The sequence below is a fragment of the Scyliorhinus canicula genome, chromosome 5 (assembly GCF_902713615.1).
Source record: "Scyliorhinus canicula chromosome 5, sScyCan1.1, whole genome shotgun sequence".
NCBI lineage: Eukaryota > Metazoa > Chordata > Chondrichthyes > Carcharhiniformes > Scyliorhinidae > Scyliorhinus > Scyliorhinus canicula.
In genome coordinates, this window is record NC_052150.1 from 222,666,531 (window position 1) to 222,691,622 (window position 25,092).

The 25,092-nt window shown below is 50.3% G+C and overlaps 1 protein-coding gene across 10 annotated transcripts in view; it reads right to left on the reverse strand.

The window, feature by feature from the left end:
• Positions 1 to 19,616: 19,616 nt before the first annotated feature.
• eef1db (eukaryotic translation elongation factor 1 delta b (guanine nucleotide exchange protein)) overlaps positions 19,617 to 25,092 on the reverse strand; it is a 38,001-nt gene continuing 32,525 nt past the window's right edge. For all 10 annotated transcript variants that reach the window (XM_038798589.1, XM_038798585.1, XM_038798584.1 and 7 more), the window contains 2 exons: positions 23,235 to 23,429; positions 19,617 to 19,708 (listed from right to left, as the gene is read on the reverse strand). In XM_038798589.1, the coding sequence (XP_038654517.1) occupies positions 19,670 to 19,708; positions 23,235 to 23,429 (234 nt within the window). In that variant the 3' untranslated portion in view covers positions 19,617 to 19,669. The remainder of the gene's footprint in view (positions 19,709 to 23,234; positions 23,430 to 25,092) is intronic.

Consider the following 25,092-nt stretch of genomic DNA (forward strand, 5'->3'; position numbering starts at 1 on the left):
TCAATTGGTCTAAATATCTGAAACTAATGTGATGGCTTTGACTCTGACCAGTTGATGGAAGAGGAAGAGCAATTAAAATCTCCCAGGCGAGTATGACCTTCAATTCTCTTCTTATAGTCTTTAATCTGCAATGATCACTATTACCCAAATGTTCTCAAATTCTCTTTGTGCACGGTAGCATTGTGGATAGCACAATCGCTTCACAGCTCCAGGGTCCCAGGTTCGATTCTGGCTTGGGTCACTGTCTGTGCGGAGTCTGCACATCCTCCCCGTGTGTGCGTGGGTTTCCTCCGGGTGCTCCAGTTTCCTCCCACAGTCCAAAGATGTGCAGGTTAGGATTGGCCATGATAAATTGCCCTTAGTGACCAAAATTGCCCTTAGTGTTGAGTGGGGTTACTGGGTTATGGGGATAGGGTGGAGGTGTTAACCTTGGGTAGGATGCTCTTTCCAGGAGCCGGTACAGACTCGATGGGCCGAATGGCCTCCTTCTGTACTGTAAATTCTATAAGATATAATAGTACCAGGTCAAATTACATGAGCCCTGCCTGCAACAGTAGTGGACTCGCCAACACTAAGGGCATTTAAATGGTCATTGGATAGACATATCGATGATAAGGGAATAGTATAGAGGGACTTTAGAAGGGTTTCACATGTTGGCGCAACATCGAGGGCCGAAAGGCCTGTACTACGCTGTAATGTTCTATGTTCATTCCTGGTATTAGTCTGTTAAACAGTCTCGGAACTGCTTGCAACGCATCTACATCCTTCCTTAAATAAGGAGACTAATACTGCAAAGTAATCCATGGATGGGAATCTCTGGCCCCCAGTTGCGTGTTTCTTGGCAGCGTGCCATTCGCTGGCAGTGGGGATTCTCTCTTCCCGCTGGTTGTCAATGGGATTTCGCACTGAAGCCTCCCCACAACGCCGGGAAACCCACAGGAGGGTGTGCACTGCCAGTGGGAAAAGAGAGGGAATTGAGATGTGGTCTCACCAGTGTTCTGTACAACTGAAGTATAACCTCCCTACTCTTATATTCAATTCCCATCACAATAAACATCCTGTTAGCTTCCCCACATACCTACATATTAGAGCTTTGTGATTCATGCACTGGCACGCCCAGATCCCTCTGCATCTCAGATCTCTGCAATCTCTCACCATTAGATAATAAGCTTCATCTTTATTCTTCCTGCCAAAATGGACAATTTCACATTTGCCCATATTATACTCTGCCAGATTTTTGTCCACTGGCTTAACCTATCTAGGTCCACTTGTCGCCTCCTTATGTCCTCTTCACAACTTACTTTCCTACCTTTCTTTGCACAATCAGCAAATTTTGCACCCATACCTTCTGTTCCTTCAACCAAGTAAGTTATATAAGTGATAAAATGTTTTTTTTTAAATAATTTTTATTGAAAAATTTTGTATTTATATAACAACTACGAGCCGCAATAAAATACCAACAATAATAATAATAACAGTCATAAATATTCGTCCATCCTCAATGAACAAAACATATTAACAACAACTTAAATTAACACAATATTAAGTTAAATAACCACAGAAAAAAAAATAGAAATAATACAGAACAACCTCCATTCCCCCCCCCCCCCCCCCCCCCCCCCCCCCACCCCGGGTTGCTGCTGCTATTGACCAAGTTACCTATCTTTGAGCCGGGAAGTCCAGAAAAGGTTGCCACCATTTATAGAACCCTTGTACTGATCCTCTCAGGGCAAATTTGACCCTTTCCAATTTTATAAATCCCGCCATGTCACTGATCCAGGTCTCCACACTTGGGGGCCTCGCATCCTTCCACTGTAGCAGAATTCTTCGTCGGGCTACTAGGGACGCAAAGGTCAGGACACCGGCCTCTTTCGCCTCCTGCACTCCCGGCTCTACCGCAACTCCAAATACTGCGAGTCCCCAGCCTGGATTGACCCTGTATCCAACCACCCTCGACACCATCAACGCCACCCTCTTCCAGAATTCTTCCAGTGCTGGGCATGCCCAGAACATATGGGCGTGGTTCGCAGGACTCCCCGAACATCTGGTGCACCTGTCCTCGCCCTCAAAGAACCTTCTCATCCGAGTCACAGACATATGGGCCCGGTGCAGCAACTTAAATTGGATGAGACTAAGCCTCACACAGGAGGAGGAAGAGTTGACTCTCTCTAAGGCATCCGCCCAAGTCCCGTCCTCTATCTGCTCCCCGGGTTCCTCCTCCCATTTAGCCTTCAGTTCCACCACTGACGACTCCTCCACCTCCTGCATTACCTTATAGATGTCAGACACCTTCCCCTCTCCGACCCACACCCCCGAAAGCACTCTGCCCATCGTCCCCTGCGAGGGCAGCAAAGGGAATCCCTCTACCTGTCGCCTAGCAAACGCCTTTACCTGCAAGTATCTGAACATGTTCCCTTGGGGGAGCCCAAATTTATCTTCCAGTTCCCCCAGGCCCGCAAACCTCCCGCCAATAAACAGGTCCCTCAATTTACTGATGCCCGCCCTTTGCCACCCCCTAAATCCCCCATCAGTGTTCCCCGGGATGAACCGATGATTTCCACCTAATGGAGCCTCCATCGAGCCCCTTGTTTCCCCCCTATGCCGTCTCCACTGTCCCCAGATTCTTAGGGTTGCCGCCACCACCGGGCTCGTGGTAAACCTCTTAGGCGAGAGCGGCAATGGCGCCGTTACCATGGCACCCAGGCTCGTACCTCGACATGACGCCATCTCCATTCTTTTCCACGCCGCCCCTCCCCCCCCCCCCCCCCATCACCCATTTACGCACCATTGACACATTGGCTGCCCAATAGTACCCCAGAAGGTTGGGCAGCGCCAGCCCGCCTCTATCCCTCCCTCGCTCCAGGAAAACCCTCTTCACTCTCGGAGTTCCATGTGCCCACACGAAGCTCAAAATACTGCTAGTCACCCTCCTAAAGAAGGCCCTGGGGATGAAGATGGGCAGGCACTGAAAGAGGAACAAGAACCTCGGAAGCACCGTCATTTTGACGGACTGTACCCTCCCCGCCAACGACAATGGCAGCATGTCCCACCTCTTGAACTCCTCCTCCATCTGATCTACAAGCCTGGTGAAATTATGCTTGTGAAGAGTCCCCCAGTCCCTGGCCACCTGCACACCCAGGTACCTAAAACTCTCCCCTGCCCTCCTAAGCGGGAGCCTACCAATTCCTTCCTCCTGGTCGCCAGGGTGCACCACAAACACCTCACTCTTGCCTAAATTTAATTTATAGCCTGAAAAGGTCCCAAACTCAGCTAGCAGCTCCATCACACCCGGCATCCCTCCCACCGGGTCCGCCACACACAGTAACAGGTCATCGGCATACAACGACACCCTATGTTCCTCCCCACCCCGCACCAAACCCCTCCACCTCCCTGAATCCTTCAATGCCATCGCCAACGGCTCGATTGCCAGTGCAAACAACAAGGGGAACAGGGGGCAACCCTGCCTGGTCCCTCGGTAAAGCCGGAAGTGCTCCGACCTCCTCCCATTCGTTGGCACACATACCATCGGGGCCTCATATAGCAGCCTCACCCATCTAATGAACCCTTCACCAAATCCAAACCTCCCCAACACCTCCCATAGGTACCCCCACTCCACTCTATCGAAGGCCTTCTCTGCACCCAGCGCCACCACTATCTCTGCCTCCCCCTCAATCGCCGGCATCATGATGACCTTCAACAATCTCCGCACATTCGTGTTCAGCTGCCTTCCCTTCACAAACCCTGTCTGGTCCTCGTGTACAACCCCTGGCACACAGTCCTCTATCCTGGTGACCAGGATCTTTGCCAGCACCTTGGCATCCACATTAAGAAGAGATATGGGCCTGTATGAACCACACTGCTGGGGGTCCTTGTCCTTCTTTAAGATTAAAGAAATTAGCGCCCGCGACATCGTCGGGGGCAAAGTCCCCCCTTCCCACGCCTCATTAAGTGTCCGCACCAGCAAGGGGCCCACTAGGTCCACAAACTTTTTATAAAACTCCACTGGGAACACATCCGGCCCCGGCGCCTTCCCTGACTGCATCTGCCCGATCCCCTTAACTAGCTCCTCCTGCTCAATCGGCGCACCCAGCCCCTCCACCTTCTCCTCCTGCACCTTCGGGAAAGAAAGCCCGTCAAGGAACCTCTCCATTCCCCTCCTTTCCACCATTGGCTCCGACCGGTACAGTTCCCCGTAAAAATCCTTGAAGACCTCATTCACCTCTACCCCCTTCCGCACCACATTCCCACTCTTATCTCTCACTCCAGCAATTTCCCCAGCCGCATCCCGCTTGCGGAGCTGATGAGCCAGCATCCTACTCGCCTTTTCACCATGTTCATACACTGCCCCTTGTGCCTTCCTCCACTGTGCCTCCGCCTTTCTAGTGGTCAGCAAATCAAATTTAGCCTGTAGGCTGCGCCTCTCCCCCAACAGTCCCTCCTCTGGTGCCTCCGCGTACCTCCTGTCTACCTCCAGCATCTTTCCCACCAGTCTATCCCTCTCACTCCTCTCGCTCCTCTCCCTATGTGCCCGGATGGATATCAGCTCCCCACGAATCACTGCCTTCAAGGCTTCCCAGACCATCCCCACCCGGACCTCCCCCGTATCATTCACCTCGAGGTACCCCTCAATACTTGCCCAGGCCCTCCTGCACACCTCCTCCTCCGCCAACAACCCCACATCCAACCGCCACAACGGGCGCTGGTCTCGCACCTACCCCATCTCCAACTCCATCCAATGCGGAGCGTGGTCGGAGATTGCAATGGCCGAATATTCGGCCTCCTCCACTCTCGGAATCAGTCCCCTACTCACCACGAAGAAGTCTATCCGAGAATAAACCCTATGTACGTGGGAGAACATAGAACATAGAACGATACAGCGCAGTACAGGCCCTTCGGCCCTCGATGTTGCACCGACATGGAAAAAAAAACTAAAGGCCATCTAACCTACACTATGCCCTTATCATCCATATGCTTATCCAATAAACTTTTAAATGCCCTCAATGTTGGCGAGTTCACTACTGTTGCAGGTAGGGCATTCCACGGCCTCACCACTCTTTGCGTAAAAAACCCACCTCTGACCTCTGTCCTATATCTATTACCCCTCAATTTAAGGCTATGTCCCCTCGTGCTAGCCACCCCCATCCGCGGGAGAAGGCTCTCGCTGTCCACCCTATCTAACCCTCTGATCATTTTGTATGCCTCTATTAAGTCACCTCTTAACCTTCTTCTCTCTAACGAAAACAACCTCAAGTCCATCAGCCTTTCCTCATAAGATTTTCCCTCCATACCAGGCAACATCCTGGTAAATCTCCTCTGCACCCGTTCCAAAGCTTCCACGTCCTTCCTATAATGAGGCGACCAGAACTGTATGCAATACTCCAAATGCGGCCGTACTAGAGTTTTGTACAACTGCAACATAACCTCATGGCTCCGGAACTCAATCCCTCTACCAATAAAGGCCAACACACCATAGGCCTTCTTCACAACCCTATCAACCTGGGTGGCAACTTTCAGGGATCTATGTACATGGACACCGAGATCCCTCTGCTCATCCACACTACCAAGAATTTTACCATTAGCCAAATATTCCGCATTCCTGTTATTCTTTCCAAAGTGAATCACCTCACACTTCTCCACATTAAACTCCATTTGCCACCTCTCAGCCCAGCTCTGCAGCTTATCTATGTCCCTCTGTAACCTGCAACATCCTTCCGCACTGTCTACAACTCCACCGACTTTAGTGTCGTCTGCAAATTTACTCACCCATCCTTCTGCGCCCTCCTCTAGGTCATTTATAAAAATGACAAACAGCAACGGCCCCAGAACAGATCCTTGTGGTACGCCACTCGTAACTGAACTCCATTCTGAACATTTCCCATCAACGACCACTCTCTGTCTTCTTTCAACTAGCCAATTTCTGATCCACATCTCTAAATCACCCTCAATCCCCAGCCTCCGTATTTTCTGCAATAGCCGACCGTGGGGAACCTTATCAAACGCTTTACTGAAATCCATATACACCACATCAACTGCTCTACCCTCGTCTACCTGTTCAGTCACCTTCTCAAAGAACTCGATAAGGTTTGTGAGGCATGACCTACCCTTCACAAAACCATGCTGACTATCCCTAATCATATTATTCCTATCTAGATGATTATAAATCGTATCTTTTATAATCCTCTCCAAGACCTTACCCACCACAGACGTTAGGCTCACCGGCATATAGTTACCGGGGTTATCTCTACTCCCCTTCTTGAACAAAGGGACCACATTTGCTATCCTCCAGTCCTCTGGCACTATTCCTGTAGCCAATGATGACCTAAAAATCAAAGCCAAAGGCTCAGCAATCTCTTCCCTGGCTTCCCAGAGAATCCTAGGATAAATCCCATCCGGCCCCGGGGACTTATCTATTTTCACCTTGTCCAGAATTGCCAACACTTCTTCCCTACGCACCTCAATGCCATCTATTCTAATAGCCTGGGTCTCAGCATTCTCCTCCACAATATTATCTTTTTCTTGAGTGAATACTGACGAAAAGTATTCATTTAGTATCTCGCTTATCTCCTCAGCCTCCACACACAACTTCCCACCACTGTCCTTGACTGGCCCTACTCTTACCCTAGTCATTCTTTTATTCCTGACATACCTATAGAAAGCTTTTGGGTTTTCCTTGATCCTACCTGCCAAAGACTTCTCATGTCCCCTCCTTGCTCGTCTCAGCTCTCTCTTTAGATCCTTCCTCGCTTCCTTGTAACTATCAAGCGCCCCAACTGAAACTTCATGCCTCATCTTCACATAGGCCTCCTTCTTCCTCTTAACAAGAGATTCCACTTCTTTGGTAAACCACGGTTCCCTCGCTCGACCCCTTCCTCCCTGCCTGACTGGTACGTACTTATCAAGAACATGCAATAGCTGTTCCTTGAACAAGCTCCACATATCCAGTGTGCCCAACCCTTGCAGCCTACTTCTCCAACCAACACATCCTAAGTCATGTCTAATGGCATCATAATTGCCCTTCCCCCAGCTATAACTCTTGCCCTGCGGGGTATACTTATCCCTTTCCATCACTAACGTAAAGGTCACCGAATTGTGGTCACTGTTTCCAAAGTGCTCACCTACCTCCAGATCTAACACCTGGCCTGGTTCATTACCCAAAACCAAATCCAATGTGGCCTCGCCTCTTGTTGGCCTGTCAACATATTGTGTCAGGAAACCCTCCTGCACACATTGTACAAAGAACGACCCATCTAATGTACTCGAACTGTATCTTTTCCAGTCAATATTTGGAAAGTTAAAGTCTCCCATAACAACTACCCTGTTACTTTCGCTCTTTTCCAGAATCATCTTCGCCATCCTTTCCTCTACATCCCTAGAACTATTAGGTGGCCTAAAGAAAACTCCCAACAGGGTGACATCTCCTTTCCTGTTTCTAACCTCAGCCCATACTACCTCGGGAGAAGAGTCCCCATCTAGCATCCTTTCCGCCACCGTAATACTGTCCTTGACTAGCAGCGCCACACCTCCCCCTCTTTTGCCCCCTTCTCTGAGCTTACTAAAACACCTAAACCCCGGAACCTGCAACAACCATTCCTGTCCCTGGAGAAGAAAGAGTACTCCCGTGCCCTTGGCCTCACAAACCTCCATGGATCCACCCCTCCCATCTGGTCCATAAACCCCCTCAGTACCTTGGCCGCCGCCGGCCTCCTACCCATCCTTGAACTGGACCGATCCAGTGAAGGATCCAACACCGTATTGAAGTCCCCCCCCCCCATAATCAGACCTCCCGCCTCTAGATCCGGGACACGTCCCAGCATACGCCTCATAAAGCACGCATCGTCCCAATTTGGGGCATACACACTAGCCAGTACCACCTTCTCTCCCTGTAGCCTGCCCCTAACCATAACATACCTACCCCCCTTATCCGCCACCACCTCCGATGCCTCAAACAACACATTTTTCCCCACCAGAATCGCCACTCCCCGGTTCTTCACATCCAACGCGGAGTGGAAAACCTGCCCCACCCATCCCTTCCTCAGACTGACCTGGTCCGCCACCCTCAGGTGGGTCTCCTGAAGCATTGCCACATCTGCCTTTAGCCCCCTCAGATGAGCAAGTACCCTCGACCGCTTCACCGGCCCATTCAGTCCTCTCGCATTCCAGGTGACCAACCGGATCAGAGGGCGTCCCGCCCCCCTCCCCCGTTGACTAGCCATAGCCCGTCGACTGCCCGCCCCAGGCCAGCACCCCCTGCCCGACCCAGTCCCCACAGCGACAACACCTCTCCTCTGTCCCCCCCAGCCCCCACCAGCTCCTTCCTGACCCTGTCAGCAGCAACCCGGTATTCCCCTTTCTCCCCCTCCCTTCCCCCCCAGGCTAGGAACCCTCCCAGCCGCGAACCGTCCTCCATTGTACTTCCGTGGGTCAGCTAACTTCTGCTGACCCCGGAAACTCCCGCCAATAGCCCGACCCCTCCCGAAGTGGGATCATCCCCCATCCTGTCCCTCCTCCAGGCACCGCTCCAGCGTGGGGAAGAAGCAGTTAAGGCCCCGCCTCCCCCCGTCACCGTCTCCACCCCCCAGCCCCGCAGCGCGGGAAACCAGAGGAAAGCCCGCGCTTTCACACTGCCCCACCACACCCTTCTGACGCAGCTCCCAAATACCAGCCCCACTCCATACCCCCAACCCGACATAGAATACAACAAACCCCCCCAACCCTCCCCGCAAGATACACAACTCAAACAATGCCCCACAGCAAAAAAAACTGAACAACACCCCCATAAATAACCATATCAAAATTACAAAAGTACAGAAAAGCAAACACAGCAACAGCAGGAAACAGCAATAAAGCATTACAACCAACCCCGCAACCCCCAACCCCTAGTTCGAGTCCAGCTTCTCCGTCCGCACGAAGGCCCACGCCTCCTCCGGGGAATCAAAATAATAATGCCGGTCCAAATAAGTTACCCACAAGCGTGCAGGCTGCCACATTCCAAACTTTATTTTCTTCTTATAGAGCACCTCCTTCGCCCTATTAAATCCGGACCGCCGCTTAGCCACCTCCGCACTCCAATCCTGGTAGATCCATACTACCCCATTCTCCCAATTGCTGCTCTTCACCTTCTTGGCCCAGCGCAGCACACACTCCCGATCACTGAACCGGTGGAATCTCACCAGCACCGCACGCGGGGGTTCATTCTCCTTAGGCCTCCTGGCCAGTACCTTGTGGACTCCCTCCAGCTCCAGGGGCAGATGGAAAGATCCTGCCCCCACTAGCGAGTTCAGCATCGTGGCCACGTAGGTTGTCAGATCCGACCCCTCCAGCCCCTCCGCAAGGCCCAAGATCCTCAGATTCTACCGCCTCATGCGCTGATCAAGCTCCTCGAAGCGGTCTTGCCACTTCTTGTGAAGTGCCTCGTGCCCCTCCACCTTACTCACGAGGACCACGGCCTCCTCCTCTCGTTCAGTGGCCTGCGCCTGCAACGCCTGGATGGCAGCACCCTGGGTCGTCTGAATCTCCGAAAGCTTTTTATTCGTTTTCTGCAGAGAGCTCAGCACCTCAGCCTTGAAATCTGCAAAACAGCGCAGGAGAGCAGCTTGCTGCTTCTGCGCCCACAGCTTCCACTCCTCTGGTGCTCCGCCGGCCGCCATCTTGGAATCCTTCCCCCGTTTTTTCTGGGGAGCTGCTGCCGTTTTTTCCCCCTTTCCACTCCGAGTTCGAGTCATGAAATGTGGAGAAAGTTGATCACCACACCTTCTCCCCCCGGGAGACGTCGAAAAAATTCCGTTTTGTGCTCTAAAAAGAGCCGAAAAGTCCGTTTGAATCGGGAGCCCCCAAATGTGCGGCTTCCTATGTCATCGCCGCCACCCATAAGTTGTAAAAAGTTGAGGCCCCGGCACTAATCCCTCTGGCACACCACTTGTTACATCCTGTCAGCCAGAAAAAGTCCCATTTATGGCTACTCTCAATTTCCTGTGAACTAGTCAATCGTCTATCCATACCAATATGTTAACCCCTACACCGTGAGCTTTTATTTTCCGCCATAACCTTTGACGCGGCACGTTATCAAATGCCTTCTGGAAATCTAAGTACAGTACATCCACCAGTTCCCCTTAATCCACAGCACATGTGACTCCTTCAGTGAGATAAACTGGTCAAACATGATTTCCCTTTCACAAAACCATGTAGACTCTGCCTGATTACCTTGAATATTTCCAAGTGCCCTGCTATAACATCTTTAATAATAGCTTCTAACAGTTTCCCTATGACAGATGTTAAGCTAACTGGTCTATAGTTTCCTGCTTTCTGTCTCATTCACCTGATGAAGGAGCTCCGAAAGCTAGTGATTTGAAACAAACATGTTGGACTTTAACCTGGTGTTGTAAGACTTCTTACTGTGCTCACCCCTGTCCAACGCCGGCATCTCCAAATCATGGCTTCAAATATCTTCTGAGCTCAGCCGCCCTCCATACTTTATCCCCAACCCTGGACATCAGTCTGTCGATGCTCCATGCTGACTTCACCAGACCTACGCCAGCTTTATCCCACCACGGGACCTCTGACTTTAATTATTTTGTACGCCACATTTCTGTTTATAAAATGAAGGACTCTATCTACTTTACTTTTTAAACAAAATAATTTTTATTCAAATTTGCAACAAATTTTAACCAACAAAACGGAAGAAAAGAGAAAAAAACAGCAAACCCCACCCCCAATACAGAAGCAATAAATTAACAATAATAATTAAATAACATGGAAACAAATGCCCATACCCAGTAAAGAACCCCCCCTGCCCATCACCCCCCCGGGTTGCTGCTGAAGTTGACCGCCCCCTCATGCTCCGCCAGGAAGTCTAGAAAAGGCTGCCACCGCCGGAAGAACCCGTGCACCGACCCCCCTCAGGGCAGACTTGACCCTCTCCAGTTTAATGAACCCGGCCATGTCGCTGATCCAGGATTCCGCGCTCGGGGGCCTCGCATCCCTCCACTCCCCTAGATCCTTTGCTGGGCTACTAGGGACGCAAAGGCTAGGACACCAGCCTCTCTCGCCTCCTGCCCTCCCGACTTCGCTGCCACCCCAAAAATTGCGAGCCCCCAACCCGGCTCAACCCTGGAGCCAACCACCCTTGACAGGGTCTCCGCGACGCCCCTCCAAAAGCCCTCCTACGCAGGGCACACCCAAAACATGTGGGTGTGATTTGCTGGGCTCCCCGAGCACCTAACCCACCTGTCCTCTCCCCCAAAGAACCGGTTTAGCCTTGTCCCAGTCATGTGCGCCCTATGCAGCACCTTTAGTTGAATCAAATTAAGCCTCGCGCAGGAGGAGGAGGAATTCACCCTCCCCAGGGTATCCGCCCACGTCCCCTCATCAATCTCCTCTCCCAGCTCCTCCTCCCACTTATCCTTCAGCTCCTCCACCGAGGCCTCCTCCCCCTCCTGCATCACGAGGTAGATTGCCGAGATCCTCCCCCCCTCACCAACCCACGTCCCCGAGAGCATCTTTCCTGAACCCCCCTTGGCGGCAACAGTGGAAACTCCACCACCTGCCGCCTAACAAACACCCTTACCTGCATGTATCTATCTACTTTACTAACTGTTGTTTGTTAACCTGTCAAGCCACTTTCAAAGATTTGTACGTAAACTCTCGAGTCCTTTATACGACAATCGCAGCATTTCACTTCCAATATCTCTCCTAACTAATTCTGCCTGCCTCCCATGATTTCCTGCATTGCATTTCGTCTTCCAATTGACCACCCAGTCCACCGGCCTAGATCAACAGAAATTTCCTCCAGCTAAATATATTGGAAGCTATTGCCTTCCCAGCACAGGCCTTCAACCTCGTTCCCTCACCACTGACTCTATCCCTCTCCTTGGCCATTCTGTGTAGCTGAACCAGACCATTCTTAACTTTTGCTGTCCTATTTGACCCTGAGATGAACTTCCGACCACTGATCTGCGCCATCACGAAGGCCGTCTATTTCCAATACTGCGACATCGCCTGACCCCCCACCTCTATCTGAGCTCATCTGCTGCGGAAACCTCCACCCACTCCAGACCGGAGTATTCCAAAGCACTCCTGGTCAACTTCCCATCTTCCATTGATATGAGGTCACCCATTTCCTGTCTCACCATTCACCCAGCTTCCTCCTTTTGACCTACATTCCTGATTTGGCAACACTTGTGGTTTTAAAATTCTCATCTTTGTTTTCAAATGCGTCCATGGTTTGTCCCTCCTCATCTTTATAACCTCCTCCAGCTTGATAACTCCCCCAGCTATCTACAGTCATCCCACTCTGGCTTCTTGTGCATTCCCACGATTTTAATCTTTCCATCCTTCAGCTATCCAAAACTCTCCATGGAATCCCATCAATTTTGCACAGACCCTCCAGAAAATCACTCTACCGAGGCCCACCCCCCCACTTCCATGACCCCGTGCATTGATCATGGCCAATCCACCTAACCTGCACATCTTTGGACTGTGGGAGGAAACCGGGGCACCCGGAGGAAACCCACGCAGACACGGCGAGAACGTGCAAACTCCACACAGCCACCCAAGGCTGGAATTGAACCTGGATCCCTGGCGCTGAGAGGCAGCAATGCCACTCATTAGGGCAGCACAGTGGGAAGCACTGTTGCTTCACAGCTCCAGGGTCCCAGGTTCCTGCATGGGCAGCACGGTAGCACAGCGAATAGCATTGTGGCTTCACAGCTCCAGGGTCCCAGGTTCGATTCCCCGCTGGGTCACTGTCTGTGCGGAGTCTACATGTTCTCCCCGTGTGTGTGTGTGGGTTTCCTCCCGGTGCTCCGGTTTCCTCCCACAGTCCAAACACGTGCAGGTTAGGTGGATTGGCCATGCTAAATTGCCCTTAGTGTCCAAAGGGTTAGATGGGGTTATTGGGTTATGGTGGAAGTGATGGCTTAAGTGGGTCGGTGCAGACCCGATGGGCCGAATAGCCTCCTTCTGCACTGTATGTTCTATGTTCCTCCGGGTGCTCCGGTTTCCTCCCACAAGACTCGAAAGATATGTTAGGTGAATTAGACATTCTGAATTCTCCCTCTGTGTACCCGAACAGGTGCCGGAATGTGGCGACTAGGGGCTTTTCACAGTAACTTCATTGCAGTGTTAATGTAAGCCTACTTGTGACAATAAAAATTATTAAAATCTGAGCAACTTCTTAAAACTACCACTTCTGACTCAGCATTTTTGTCCATTTGTCCCATTACTGTGGCTCAATCCAAGATTCCTGTTCCTACTTCAGCGTCTTCCGACTTTCCCACCAAATAATTTTTCTGGGGTGGTGGAGCAGCTCAGATCAGGCTTCACATGGACAGGAAAAACTCTGAGGATTCGGACGGGTATCCTCCAGAGAGATAGACAATCAGGGGGGCCCCGCTCTGACATTTTATTACTGGGCTGTGAACGCAGGTGTGAGGGCCCAGGATCTACCGGGGCCCAGTTTGGGAGCACTGGTGACGCCTTCACTTCCATTTGCTCCGGCAAAGTACTCGTCACAGCCGGCTGTTGTCTCCACTTTAAAAATATGGAGGCAACTAACTCCGTCAGCATTTCAAGCTGGGATCGGTGCCAAGGCTGGCCCCTATTTTTGGTAACCACCTGTTCGAGCAGGCAAGATTAGATGCCACGTTTGGGGTACGGAATAGGCTGGAGAGAGTGTGCGATCTATTCCTGGAGGGCCGGTTTGCCAGCCTGGAGGAATTGAAAGAGAAATTCAGGCTCTTTAGGTATCTGCAGACACAAAATTTTGTTAAGACCAATGTTCCTAGTGCGGCCACCATCTTACTTATTGGAGGAGGTCTTTTCCAGTTCGAGGTCAGTACGGCCGGCATGTACGGCTGGGTTGGGGGGGCAGGATTCAGACTCGGCAGAGCGGGTGAAGGCCAGATGGGAGGAGGAGCAGGGGCCTATAGTGGAGGAAGAGGTGTGGAGTCAGGCCCTTCGTAGGGTGAACGCCGAGCCTGATAATAACAATAATCGCTTATTGTCACAAGTAGGCTTCAGTGCAGTTACTGTGAAAAGCCCCTAGTCGCCACATTCCGGCGCCTGTCCGGGGAGGCCGGTACAGGAATTGAACCCGTGCTGCTGGTCTTGTTCTGCATTGCAAGCCAGCTGTTTAGCCCACTGTGCTAAACCAGCCCCTCAATGATCCAGCTCAAGGTAGTGTTGAGGACGCACCTTACTATAGCCAGAGTGAGTTGGTTCTTTGCAGGGGTTGAGGAAGGTGCGAGTGCTGTTCAAGGAGGTCCAGGCTTGTAGGTCTTCTTGTCAGCGATCCTGTCCTTAAGTGGCTATATTTGGGGTTTTGGATGTGCCGGAACTGCGGATGGTGCAGGGGACGATGTCCTTGATTGTTCGGAGGCACGTCCTGCTGAGTTGGAGGTTGGCGGTGCCACCTGATGCTCAGCGTGGCTAGGGCACTAATGGAATTTTTGCACCACGAGGAGGGCAAATACATCGCGAGGGGGGACAATCGAAGGGATCCACCACAAATTGCAACCATACTATGTTTCAGGGAATTGGACACTGTTAGCTGCTAGAGGGGGGTAGGCTGGGGGGATTCTAGAGGGAGGGGGATTGTGTAGATTAGTTTCTTTTTAGGTTTAGTTACTGTTGTATTTTTATACAAGATGACGAAAGCTTATTGTTTGATTTAATGTGGCTCAATGTCAAATGTCAGTGAATGCTTGCAGCACAGAAAAGGGCGACCAGATGAAAAACGAGACAGCCAGCCTATTCCCACTTTCTGGCATTTGGTCCATATCCCTGCACTCGAGGTGCAAATCCAGACAATGTTTAAACAAGTTCTGGGTTTCTGCCTCCGCTACCCCTTCAGGCAGTGAGTTTTTTTTCAAATTTAGAGCATCCATTTCATTTTCTCCAATTAAGGGGCAATTTAGCATGGCCAATCCACCTATCCTGCACATCTTTTGGGTTGTGGGGGCGAAACCCACGGGGAGAATGTGCAAACTCCACACAGTGACCCAGAACCGGGATCGAACCTGGGTTCAGGTAGTGAGTTTGACTCCCACAACCCTCTGGGTGGAACGATTTTTGTCATCTTTATATGTCCATAGTCACTGACCTTTCTGCTGGAGTAAATAGGCCCCTTCCATCCACTCGATGCAGGCCCCACACAAATTTGTACATCTCCCTTCAGCCTCCTGTTCCAAGGAGAACAACCCCACACTCTCCTGGCAACATCCGCGTAAATCTCCTCCTGACCCTCTCTCCTGCAATGTAATCCGGTTATGAGACCAGAACTGCACACAGTGCCCAAGTTATGGCCTAATGTTTTATAAGGTACCAGCATAACCTCCCTGCTCTTCTAGTCTATACGTTGGCTGATGGATGGAAGGAGTGCATATGCCTTCTTAACCACCTTATCATCCTTTCCTGACACCTTCAGGGATCTGTGGAGACTCACTCCAGGGTGTCTCGCTTCCTCTACACCGCTCATGTTGTTTGAAAATGTTCCTGTAAACCACCATGGGACATTTTTTTTTAAATTTAGAGTACCCGATTATTTTTTTCCAATTAAGGGACAATTTAGTGTGGCCAATCCGGCACATCTTTGGGTTGTGGGGGTGAGACCAACGCAGACACAGGGAGAATGTGCAAACTCCACACAGGGCCGGGATTCGAACCCGGGTCCTCAGCGCCGCAGGCAGCAATGCTAACCACTGTGGCACCATGTAGCCTCCCATTGGACGTTTTACTACATTGAAGGTGCTAATATAAATACAAGTTATTTTGTGTGCTTGTACAGAATCATTGAAAGTTACAGCCCAGAGACACTCAGCACACCAGGTCTCATAAAATTTCAATCTGGCTTGTTTAATGCTTGTTTGGGCAGCACGGTGTCAGTGGTTAGCACTGCTATCTCAAGAGCACCCAGTAAATTGGCCCAATTCTGAGTGACTGTTGTCTGGGAAGTCTGCACGTTCTCCCCGTGTCTGTGTGGGTTTCCTCCCAGTCCTAAGATGTGCAGGATAGGTGGGGTTACGGGGATAGGTCTGGGGAGGGTGTTCTTTCAGAGGGCGTGTAGGCACGATGGGCCAAATGGCCTCCTTCTGTAGTGTAAGGATTCTACCCTCCTCCTTGCTCCCTCTTTGAAAGCAAGCTTTGACTTTGCTCATTTGAAGGATTTCTCATCTTAAGTGTGTGAATGTTGACTGGGTCTGAGCAACACAAATCCAATCTTTTTTCCCCAGGATGACCCAAAGCACTTTACAGCCAATTGAGTATCGTGGAGGGTTCGATTCCAATGCAGGAGACGCAGCAGCCAAGTCGCACACCAATCTCCCACAAACAGCAACATGGTTAGATTCTGTGATGCTGATTTAAGAGATATAGGCCAGGGATAACGCCACTTTGTAATTGTGTCACGAGATCTTTACACCCACTGGAATAAGTCATAAGAACTAGGAGCAGGAGTAGGCCATCTGGCCCCTCGAGCCTGCTCCGCCATTCAATGAGATCATGGCTGATCTTTTGTGGACTCAGCTCCACTTTCCGGCCCGAACACCATAACCCTTAATCCCTTTATTCTTCAAAAAACTATCTATCTTTACCTTAAAAACATGTAATGAAGGAGCCTCAACTGCTTCACTGGGCAAGGAATTCCATAGATTCACAACCCTTTGGGTGAAGAAGTTCCTCCTAAACTCAGTTCTAAATCTACTTCCCCTTATTTTGAGGCTATGCCCCCTAGTTCTGCTGTCACCCGCCAGTGGAAACAACCTGCCCGCATCTATCCTATCTATTCCCTTCATAATTTTAAATGTTTCTATAAGATCCCCCCTCATCCTTCTAAATTCCAACGAGTACAGTCCCAGTCTACTCAACCTCTCCTCATAATCCAACCCCTTCAGCTCTGGGATTAACCTAGTGAATCTCCTCTGCACACCCTCCAGCGCCAGTACGTCCTTTCTCAAGTAAGGAGACCAAAACTGAACACAATACTCCAGGTGTGGCCGCACTAACACCTTATACAATTGCAACATAACCTCCCTAGTCTTAAACTCCATCCCTCTAGCAGTGAAGGACAAAATTCCATTTGCCTTCTTAATCACCTGTTGCACTTGTAAACCAACCTTCTGTGACTCATGCACTAGCACACCCAAGTCTCTCTGAACAGCGGCATGCTTTAATATTTTATCGAAATATTAGCAATCAGCAATATTAGCAATCAGGAATCAGCAATAGCGACCTCATTTTAACATCGAATATGAAATATAGTCCCTCCGGCAGTGCAGCACCCCTTCAATATTGCTGCATTTCCTAAATTACATCATGGTCTAGCTTCAAATTTGATTCATTTATTTTGAAACAGAATGTGGACGTCACTGGCCAACATTTATTGCCCATGTCTTATTGCCCTTGTGGTGGTAGTGGGCTGCCCTCTGAACCACTGCAGTCCGAGGTGTAGGTACAACCACAGTGCTGTTAGGGAGGGTGTTACAGTATTTTGACTCAGCGACAGTGAAGGAACGGCTGATATATTTCTAAGCCAGGCTGGTGAGTGACATGGAAGGGAACCTCCAGGTGATGGTGTTGCGTGTGTGAGAGTGCGGGTGTGACACACGAGGACCCTCGAGGTACACAGCCAGTGGGGTGGCCACATCCCTGGGGTCAACTCTCCACCCATAAAAGCCGCAATACCAGGTCATCATTACATTGCAGTCCGAGGGATCTTACTGTGCACTAATTGGCTCTCATTTCCTACATTACAACAGTGACTACACTTCAAAAGAATTTAATTGGCTATAAAGTGCTTTAGAAAAACCAGAGGTCTTGAAAGATCATAGAATTTACAGCGCAGGAGGCCATTCAGCCCATCGAGTCTGCACCGGCTCTTGGAAAGAGCACCCTACCCAAGCCCACACCTCCACCCTATCTCCATAACCCAGTAACCCCACCCAACACTAAGGGCAATTTTGGACACCAAGGTTAATTTATCAAGGCCAATCCACCTAACCTGCACATCTTTGGACTGTGGGATGAAACCGGAAGCACTCGGAGGAGACCCATGCACACACGGGTAGAACGTGCAGACTCCGCACAGACAGTGACCCAAGCCAGGAATCGAACCTGGGACCCTGGAGCTGTGAAGCAATTGTGCTAACCACTATGCTACTGCGCTGCCCTAATCGCTTATTGTCACAAGTAGGCTTCAATGAAGTTACTGTGAAAAATCCCTGGTCGCCACATTCCGGCGCCTGTTCGGGGAGGCTGGTACAGGAATTGAACCCGCGCTGCTGGCCTGGTTCTGCATTACAAGCCAGCTGTTTAGCCCACTGCGCCAAACCAGTCAGTCTGTCAGCATCTAGTGCTCCAAGATTACAGTATTGATTACAGTAGTTATTTTTGAAATTGGTTGGTTGCTCCTTTCGAACAGGCATTTGTTGGTCACGTGGCAGCCACCTGTTCCGTAGACCCCTTGGGCACTCTTCACTGAGGCCTAGTTTGGTAACCCCTGCGGCAAAAAATTTAAATTATGTGCCCAGAGTAAGTTTAATGGCAGAATCAAGACAGCTCCCTCTAAAAACAAAGTCATGAAAGCAAGATGCACTTGGTCGGGTAAAAATTCAAAATGGAGGACAGAATTCACAGCCTGACGTTGTGGAACTGACGTTGAGTCCACAAGGCTGTGAAGTGCCTAACTGGAAGAGGAGGTGCTGTGCCCCAAGCCTGTGTTGGGATCCATTGGGACAGTGCAACAGACCAAGGACAAATGTGTGTGTGAGAGTAACCTGCGAATTGGCAAACAAAGGGTCGCCGAGAGGAGGTGCTCCACAAAGCGGAGCTCAGTTTGGGTTTGGTTTCCCCAGCGTAGAGGAAACGGTACCGTGAGCAGCTAACACAGTAGGCTACATGGAGTACAAACAAATCACTTTCACCTGGATGTTGAGGAGAGGGGTGAAAGGGGCAGCTGTGACACCGCTTGCAATTGCATGGTAAGGTGCAGTGGGGAAGGGGACAAGCTGTTGTAAATTACAGAGCGGACCAGTCACTCTCCTGCCCTCTCAGGCACCCCCTGGCCACCTCCCTTTTGTTCTACCTGATCTGCACCCCCCACCCCCTCCCCCCCCCACTGTTCATGCCTTATTAAACCGCATCAACACCATCACATTTCTACCCATCTTCATTTCTGAAGAGTCATATTAGCCTCAAAATGTTAATTCAGTTTCTCTCTCCACAAATGTTCTATTGTTGAACTCAATGTTGAGTCCGGAAGGCTGTAAAATGCCTTAACAAAAGATGGGGTTGCTGCTCCTCGAACTTGCTTTGAGCCTCACTGGAATAGTGCAGAGGACTGAGGGCAGAGAGCAAGAGTGACCACAGGGCAGATCAAGTGACTGGATGGTCAGGGTCCTGCTTGCGAGCTGAATGGTAGCACCCCACAAAGTGGTCATCCAGTCTGCGTTTCGCCTCCCCAGTGTAGAGACCACTGCACGGTGAGTGACAACTAAATTGAAAGCAGGAGACACAACCGCAGCTTCGCCCGGGAGGTGTCGCTTGGGGCCAGGTAGAGAGAGAAGGGAGGAAGTAAAAGGGGCGTTATATCTCCTGGTGAGTTCAATAAAGGACTAGACGGGAAAGATAATTCAATCCCTTCTTTATTCATCTAACTCTGGGAAAGATTCAGCAGTCTTTAGATCTTGTTAAAGGCAGCAACATCTACGCTTTGCACCTGAAAATGAACAAAGAAAAGAAAGATGTCAATTAGAAGAGAAGCCGGTGACTATTAACCACAAAGTTAAAGATTTCACCACCAGGTTATCGTGACAACACACAACACCAGGGGCTAAAACCTGCAGAACCCTCAGAATGGGTTCATGATGCAAATTGTGCAACTGAGGAATATGGCAACAGGGAACAAGTGCGTTCTGTGGGCATTGAGCAGGCATTGTCAAACTCGGAGGTGTTGGGAGGGTCATGGAGCCGTCCGTCGCGGCGCTCCCGATTGCGCAAAAGCCGGCTTTTAACTATGTCGGCTGCGAGCGGCCTTCAAAATGGCCAGGAACGGATAAAAAAAATTTGGTCGCACTGCGCATGCGCGATCATCGGTGCGCATGCGCAGTGCGGGGGCGTATTTTTAAAAATATAGTCGCAGCCTTTTTTTCCCCAAGTTCAGGGGGCCAAAGGCACTGGAGTGCTGAGCTTGTGGCATTTGAGTGCTACAGTGAGAGTTTGGTGACTGAGGGAGTATAAGGGTTCATTTTTATTTAAAGTCTAGTATTTCTTTTATTTAGTTAATTAACTTAAAAGTTGCTGTTTGGTCGATAAGAAGGTGAATTTTGAATCAGCTTTAAACAAGGTTCTACTTGGACTTACTTGCAGCTGGAGCTTGTTAATTAGTTAATTGGATTAGGCCAGTTTTCAGAAGCTAGAGTCACAGTATAAATAGGAGCTAGTTACAGTGCAGACTTTGTTTGCACTGGAGTGCTGAGCTTGTGGCATTTGAGTGCCACAGTGAGAGTTTGGTGACTGAGGGAGTGCTGAGCTTGTGGCATTTGAGTGCTACAGTGAGAGTTTGGTGACTGAGGGAGTGCTGAGCTTGTGGCATTTGAGTGCTACAGTGAGAGTTTGGTGACTGAGGGAGTGCTGAACTTGTGGCATTTGAGTGCTACAGTGAGAGTTTGGTGACTGAGGGAGTGCTGAGCTTGTTGCATTTGAGTGCTACAGTGAGAGTTTGGTGACTGAGGGAGTGCTGAGCTTGTGGCATTTGACTGCTACAGTGAGAGTTTGGTGACTGAGGGAATTAGGTGAGGAGGGAGCAAGGTGCTCCTTACATTTCATTTCCTATATTTATCAAAGAGCGTGAAGGGAGCCAGGAGTTTAGAGTACAGCTGACTGGAAGTAGAGTCGGAGGGCGGAGGTCCAGTTGGTCCAAGGGGCAGCTAATTCTGTAAAGTAAGAGGGGATGGAGGCTAGGGCAGTTGCATGCTCCTCCTGTAGGGTGTGGGTGGTGAGGGAAACCACTGGTGTCCCCGCTGACTATACCTGCGGGAAGTGCATCCAACTCCAGCTCCTCAGAGACCGTGTTAAGGTACTGGAGCTGGATGAACTTCGGATCATCCGGGAGGCAGAGGGGGTCATAGAGAAGAGTTACAGGGAGGTAGCCACACCAAAGGTACTGGACAAGAGTAGCTGGGTTACAGTCAGGGGAAAGAAAACTAACAGGCAGACAGTGCAGGGATCCCTCGTGGCCGTTCCCCTTCAAAACAAGTATACCGTTTTGGATGCTGTTGGGGGGGGGATGACCTACCGGGGGAAGGCCCCAGCGGCCAGGTCTCTGGCACTGAGTCTGGCTCTGGGGCTCAGAAGGGAAGGGGGGAGCATAGAAAAGCAATAGTAATAGGAGATTCAATGGTTAGGGGAATAGACAGGAGACTCTGTGGTCGCGAGCGAGACTCCCGAAAGGTATGTTGCCTCCCGGGTGCCAGGGATGTCTCTGATCGCGTCTTCAGGATCCTGAAGGGGGAGGGTGAGCAGCCAGAAGTCGTGGTGCACATTGGTACCAACAATGTAGGTAGGAAAAAGGGTGTAGAGGTAATAAACAAGTTTAGGGAGTTAGGCTGGAAGTTAAAGGCCAGGACAGACAGAGTTGTCATCTCTGGTTTGTTGCCAGTGCCACGTGATAGCGAGGCTAGGAATAGGGAGAGAGTGCAGTTAAACACGTGGCTGCAGGAATGGTGTAGGAGGGAGGGCTTCAGGTATTTGGATAATTGGAGCGCATTCTGGGGAAGGTGGGACCTGTACAAGCAGGATGGGTTGCATCTGAACCAGAGGGGCACCAATATCCTGGGGGGGGGAGGTTTTCTAGTACTCTTCGGGAGGGTTTAAACTAATTTGTCAGGGGAATGGGAACCGGATCTGTAGTCCAGCAACTAAGGTAGACGATAGTCAGGACGCCAAAGCATGTAGTGATGCAATGGGGAAGGTAACAATGACAAAGGAGAGTACTTGCAGGCAAGGAGATGGGTTGAAGTGTGTATACTTTAATGCAAGAAGCATCAGGGTGAACTTAAGGCATGGATCTGTACTTGGTACTATGATGTGGTGGCCATCACGGAAACTTGGATAGAAGAGGGGCAGAAATGGTTGTTGGTTAAATTTAAGATAAATGGTGGAAGATATAGAGGGGATGTCAGAGGTAGGTTCTTTACCCAGAGAGTAGTGGGGGGATGGAATGCACTGCCTGTGGTAGTAGTTGAGTCGGAAAAGTTAGGGACCTTCAAGCGGCTATTGGATAGGTACTTGGATTAGGGTAGAATAATGGAGTGTAGGTTAACTTCTTAAGGGCAGCACGGTAGCATTGTGGATAGCACAATTGCTTCACAGCTCCAGGGTCCCAAGTTCGATTTCGACTTGGGTCACTGTCTGTGTGGAGTCTGCACATCCTCCCCGTGACTGCATGGGTTTCCTCCGGGTGCTCCGGTTTCCTCCCACAGTCCAAAGATGTGCAGGTTGGGTGGATTGGCCATGAAAAATTGTCCAAAATTCTATGATTAACCTAGGACAAAAGTTCGGCGCAACATCGTGGGCCGAACGGCCTGTTCTGTGCTGTATTTCTCTATAATCTATAAAAACCATTTCCTCCATTTTTGTCAGCAACAAACAACACAAGAGAAAATGGTGGGTCGCGTGGGTCGGCCGGCTGGTAAAAATGAGCCCCCGGAAAAAAAGTTTGAAAAGCACTGGCATAAAGGAGCATGTCAGAGGACAAGACATAACCGGATACACCTCCCAACAGGATTGGCAGTGCAGCGTGATCGCAGGTATAACTCATGCTGATCAGCTCTGGCCCCGAGACAACTCCTGGAGACATCCACACTTCCCCCAGAGGGATAGGGATCGGAGCTGGAACATTTGTGACATCACTGGCAACGCTGCATGAATTCCCCATCTCTGGTGTCCTCAGCATGGTGGTGTTGGTGAGCCGCTTTCTTGAACCACTGCAGCCCGTGTAACAAAGGCCCGCTCGCAGTGTTATAATGCAGAGAAATCAGGAACTTAACCCAGGAATGATGACGGAATGGATGATTTATGGCGAGGTCGGGTTAATGTGCGAGGGAGGGGATGGTGTTACTACTCATTTCCTGATTTTGCATTTCTAACCGGCCAAGGTGGTGTATTCCAAATAAACCCAGCCCCAGTAATGCTGAGCTCCACCATCCAACCCCTGATTGCCAGCTTTACTGTTCAATACTCACGTAATCCTCAAACTTGGTGATTTCTTCCTCCAGCAGGTCTGTGCCAACCTTATCATCTTCCACCACACACTGGATCTGGAGTTTCCTGATCCCGTACCCGACCGGTACCAGCTTGGAGCCTCCCCACACCAAGCCGTCCAGCTGTACTGTGCGCACGCTCTCCTCCAGCTCCACCATGTCTGTCTCGTCGTCCCACTGCGGAGAACAGGCACTCATCTCAGCATAGTCGCAGTCAACCCCGCTTTCCACAGCCAGCTCGGACTGGCCAAAACCTATGCCCCGTCCACTCAATGAAACACGGAAAATAGAAGCAGGAGGCCATTCTGCCCTTCGAGCCTGCTCCACCATTCAGTATGATCACCCAACTCAACTGAAGTGTCTACATCACAGTCACCTGTCAGAGCTCCTCAGTATAACTGGTCTGCTCCCCCCCCCCACCCACCTAGGGAGTTACCTGTCCGTTTTGTCAGTGCAAACTGCTTTGAATGAATCTCGATCTGCCGAGAAAAACTAAACCTCAACAGTCGGAAAAGATGCAATTTCCTGGTGGGGCTGCAAACGCGAAGTTACACTCGTTGGTGCCCCCAAATTTCCCGCCCATTCCATGAATGTACACCACAATTCAGAGTAAACTATCAGGGTACAGGGACAGTGCTGGGTTTGAACCACATAATCGCTCCTTTAATAAATTTCAAAGCATCTACGCCCAGACGCAGCATCGTGGACCATGCAACCGGGGAAGCTTCAAAGCTTCAAAAATAGCGGCCTGGAAAAATGCCTTCAAAGCAACTGAGCAGGTCGCAGCAAGGATTAATAAAAACTAAAAAAAAAAATTTAAAAATCTTAGCACTAAAAATCAGGAAATGACTGTTTCTGGCTGCTGTTGGTTTAGTTACACGGGGCTAAATCGCTGGCTGTTAAAGCAGACCAAGGCAGGCCAGCAGCACGGTTCGATTCCTGTAACAGCCTCCCCGAACAGGCGCTGGAATGTGGCGACTAGGGGCTTTTCACAGTAACTTCATTGAAGCCTACTCGCGACAATAAGCGATTTTCATTCATTAATTTCTGGAATTATATGTTTTAGCGAGCCAACTTGCTTAAAACACCATGTGTATAACTCTGTATTCAGGGAAGCCGGGGGGGGGGGGCTGGGGCAGAGATCCAATCAACGACAAAATTTGGGTGCGGCGTCATGGGTTTCTGCTCTCATTTACATTTGTAGTTGACTCATGTCCCGATTACACACATCTCTGGGCAACAAAAACATGGACGTGAAAGCCTTAAACGGTATGTTGCAATGTACTGCTCAAGATGGAACAGAAACAAATACAGAATCATCTGAAGTGTTCTCCTCAGCCTTCTCCAGGATGTGCAAAGCATGTCACTGCCCAATACCCACTGTTCTTATCATCATACATAACGCTAACCTGTCACACAAGCAATTACATTCATAGCGGGTGGGAGAGGAGAAATGTACAGGACCTTAGAATCATAGAATTTACAGTGCAGGAGGCGGCCATTTGGCCCATCGAGTCTGCACCGGCCCTTGGAAAGAGCACCCTACCCAAGCCCACACCTCCACCCTATTCCCGTCACCCCAGCTAACCGTTTGGACACTAGGGGACAATTTAGCATGGCCAATCCACCTAACCTGCACATTCTTGGACTTGTGGGAGGAAACCGGAGCACCCGGAGGAAACCCACGCAGTCACGGGGAGAACGTGCAGGCTCTGCACAGATAGCGGCCCAAGTCACAAATCGAACCTGGGACCCTGGAGCTGTGAAGCAACTGTGATAACCACTGTGCTACCGTGCTGCACTTGCTGTATGCACCTTCTTTGCAAAATTGTTTCACTTC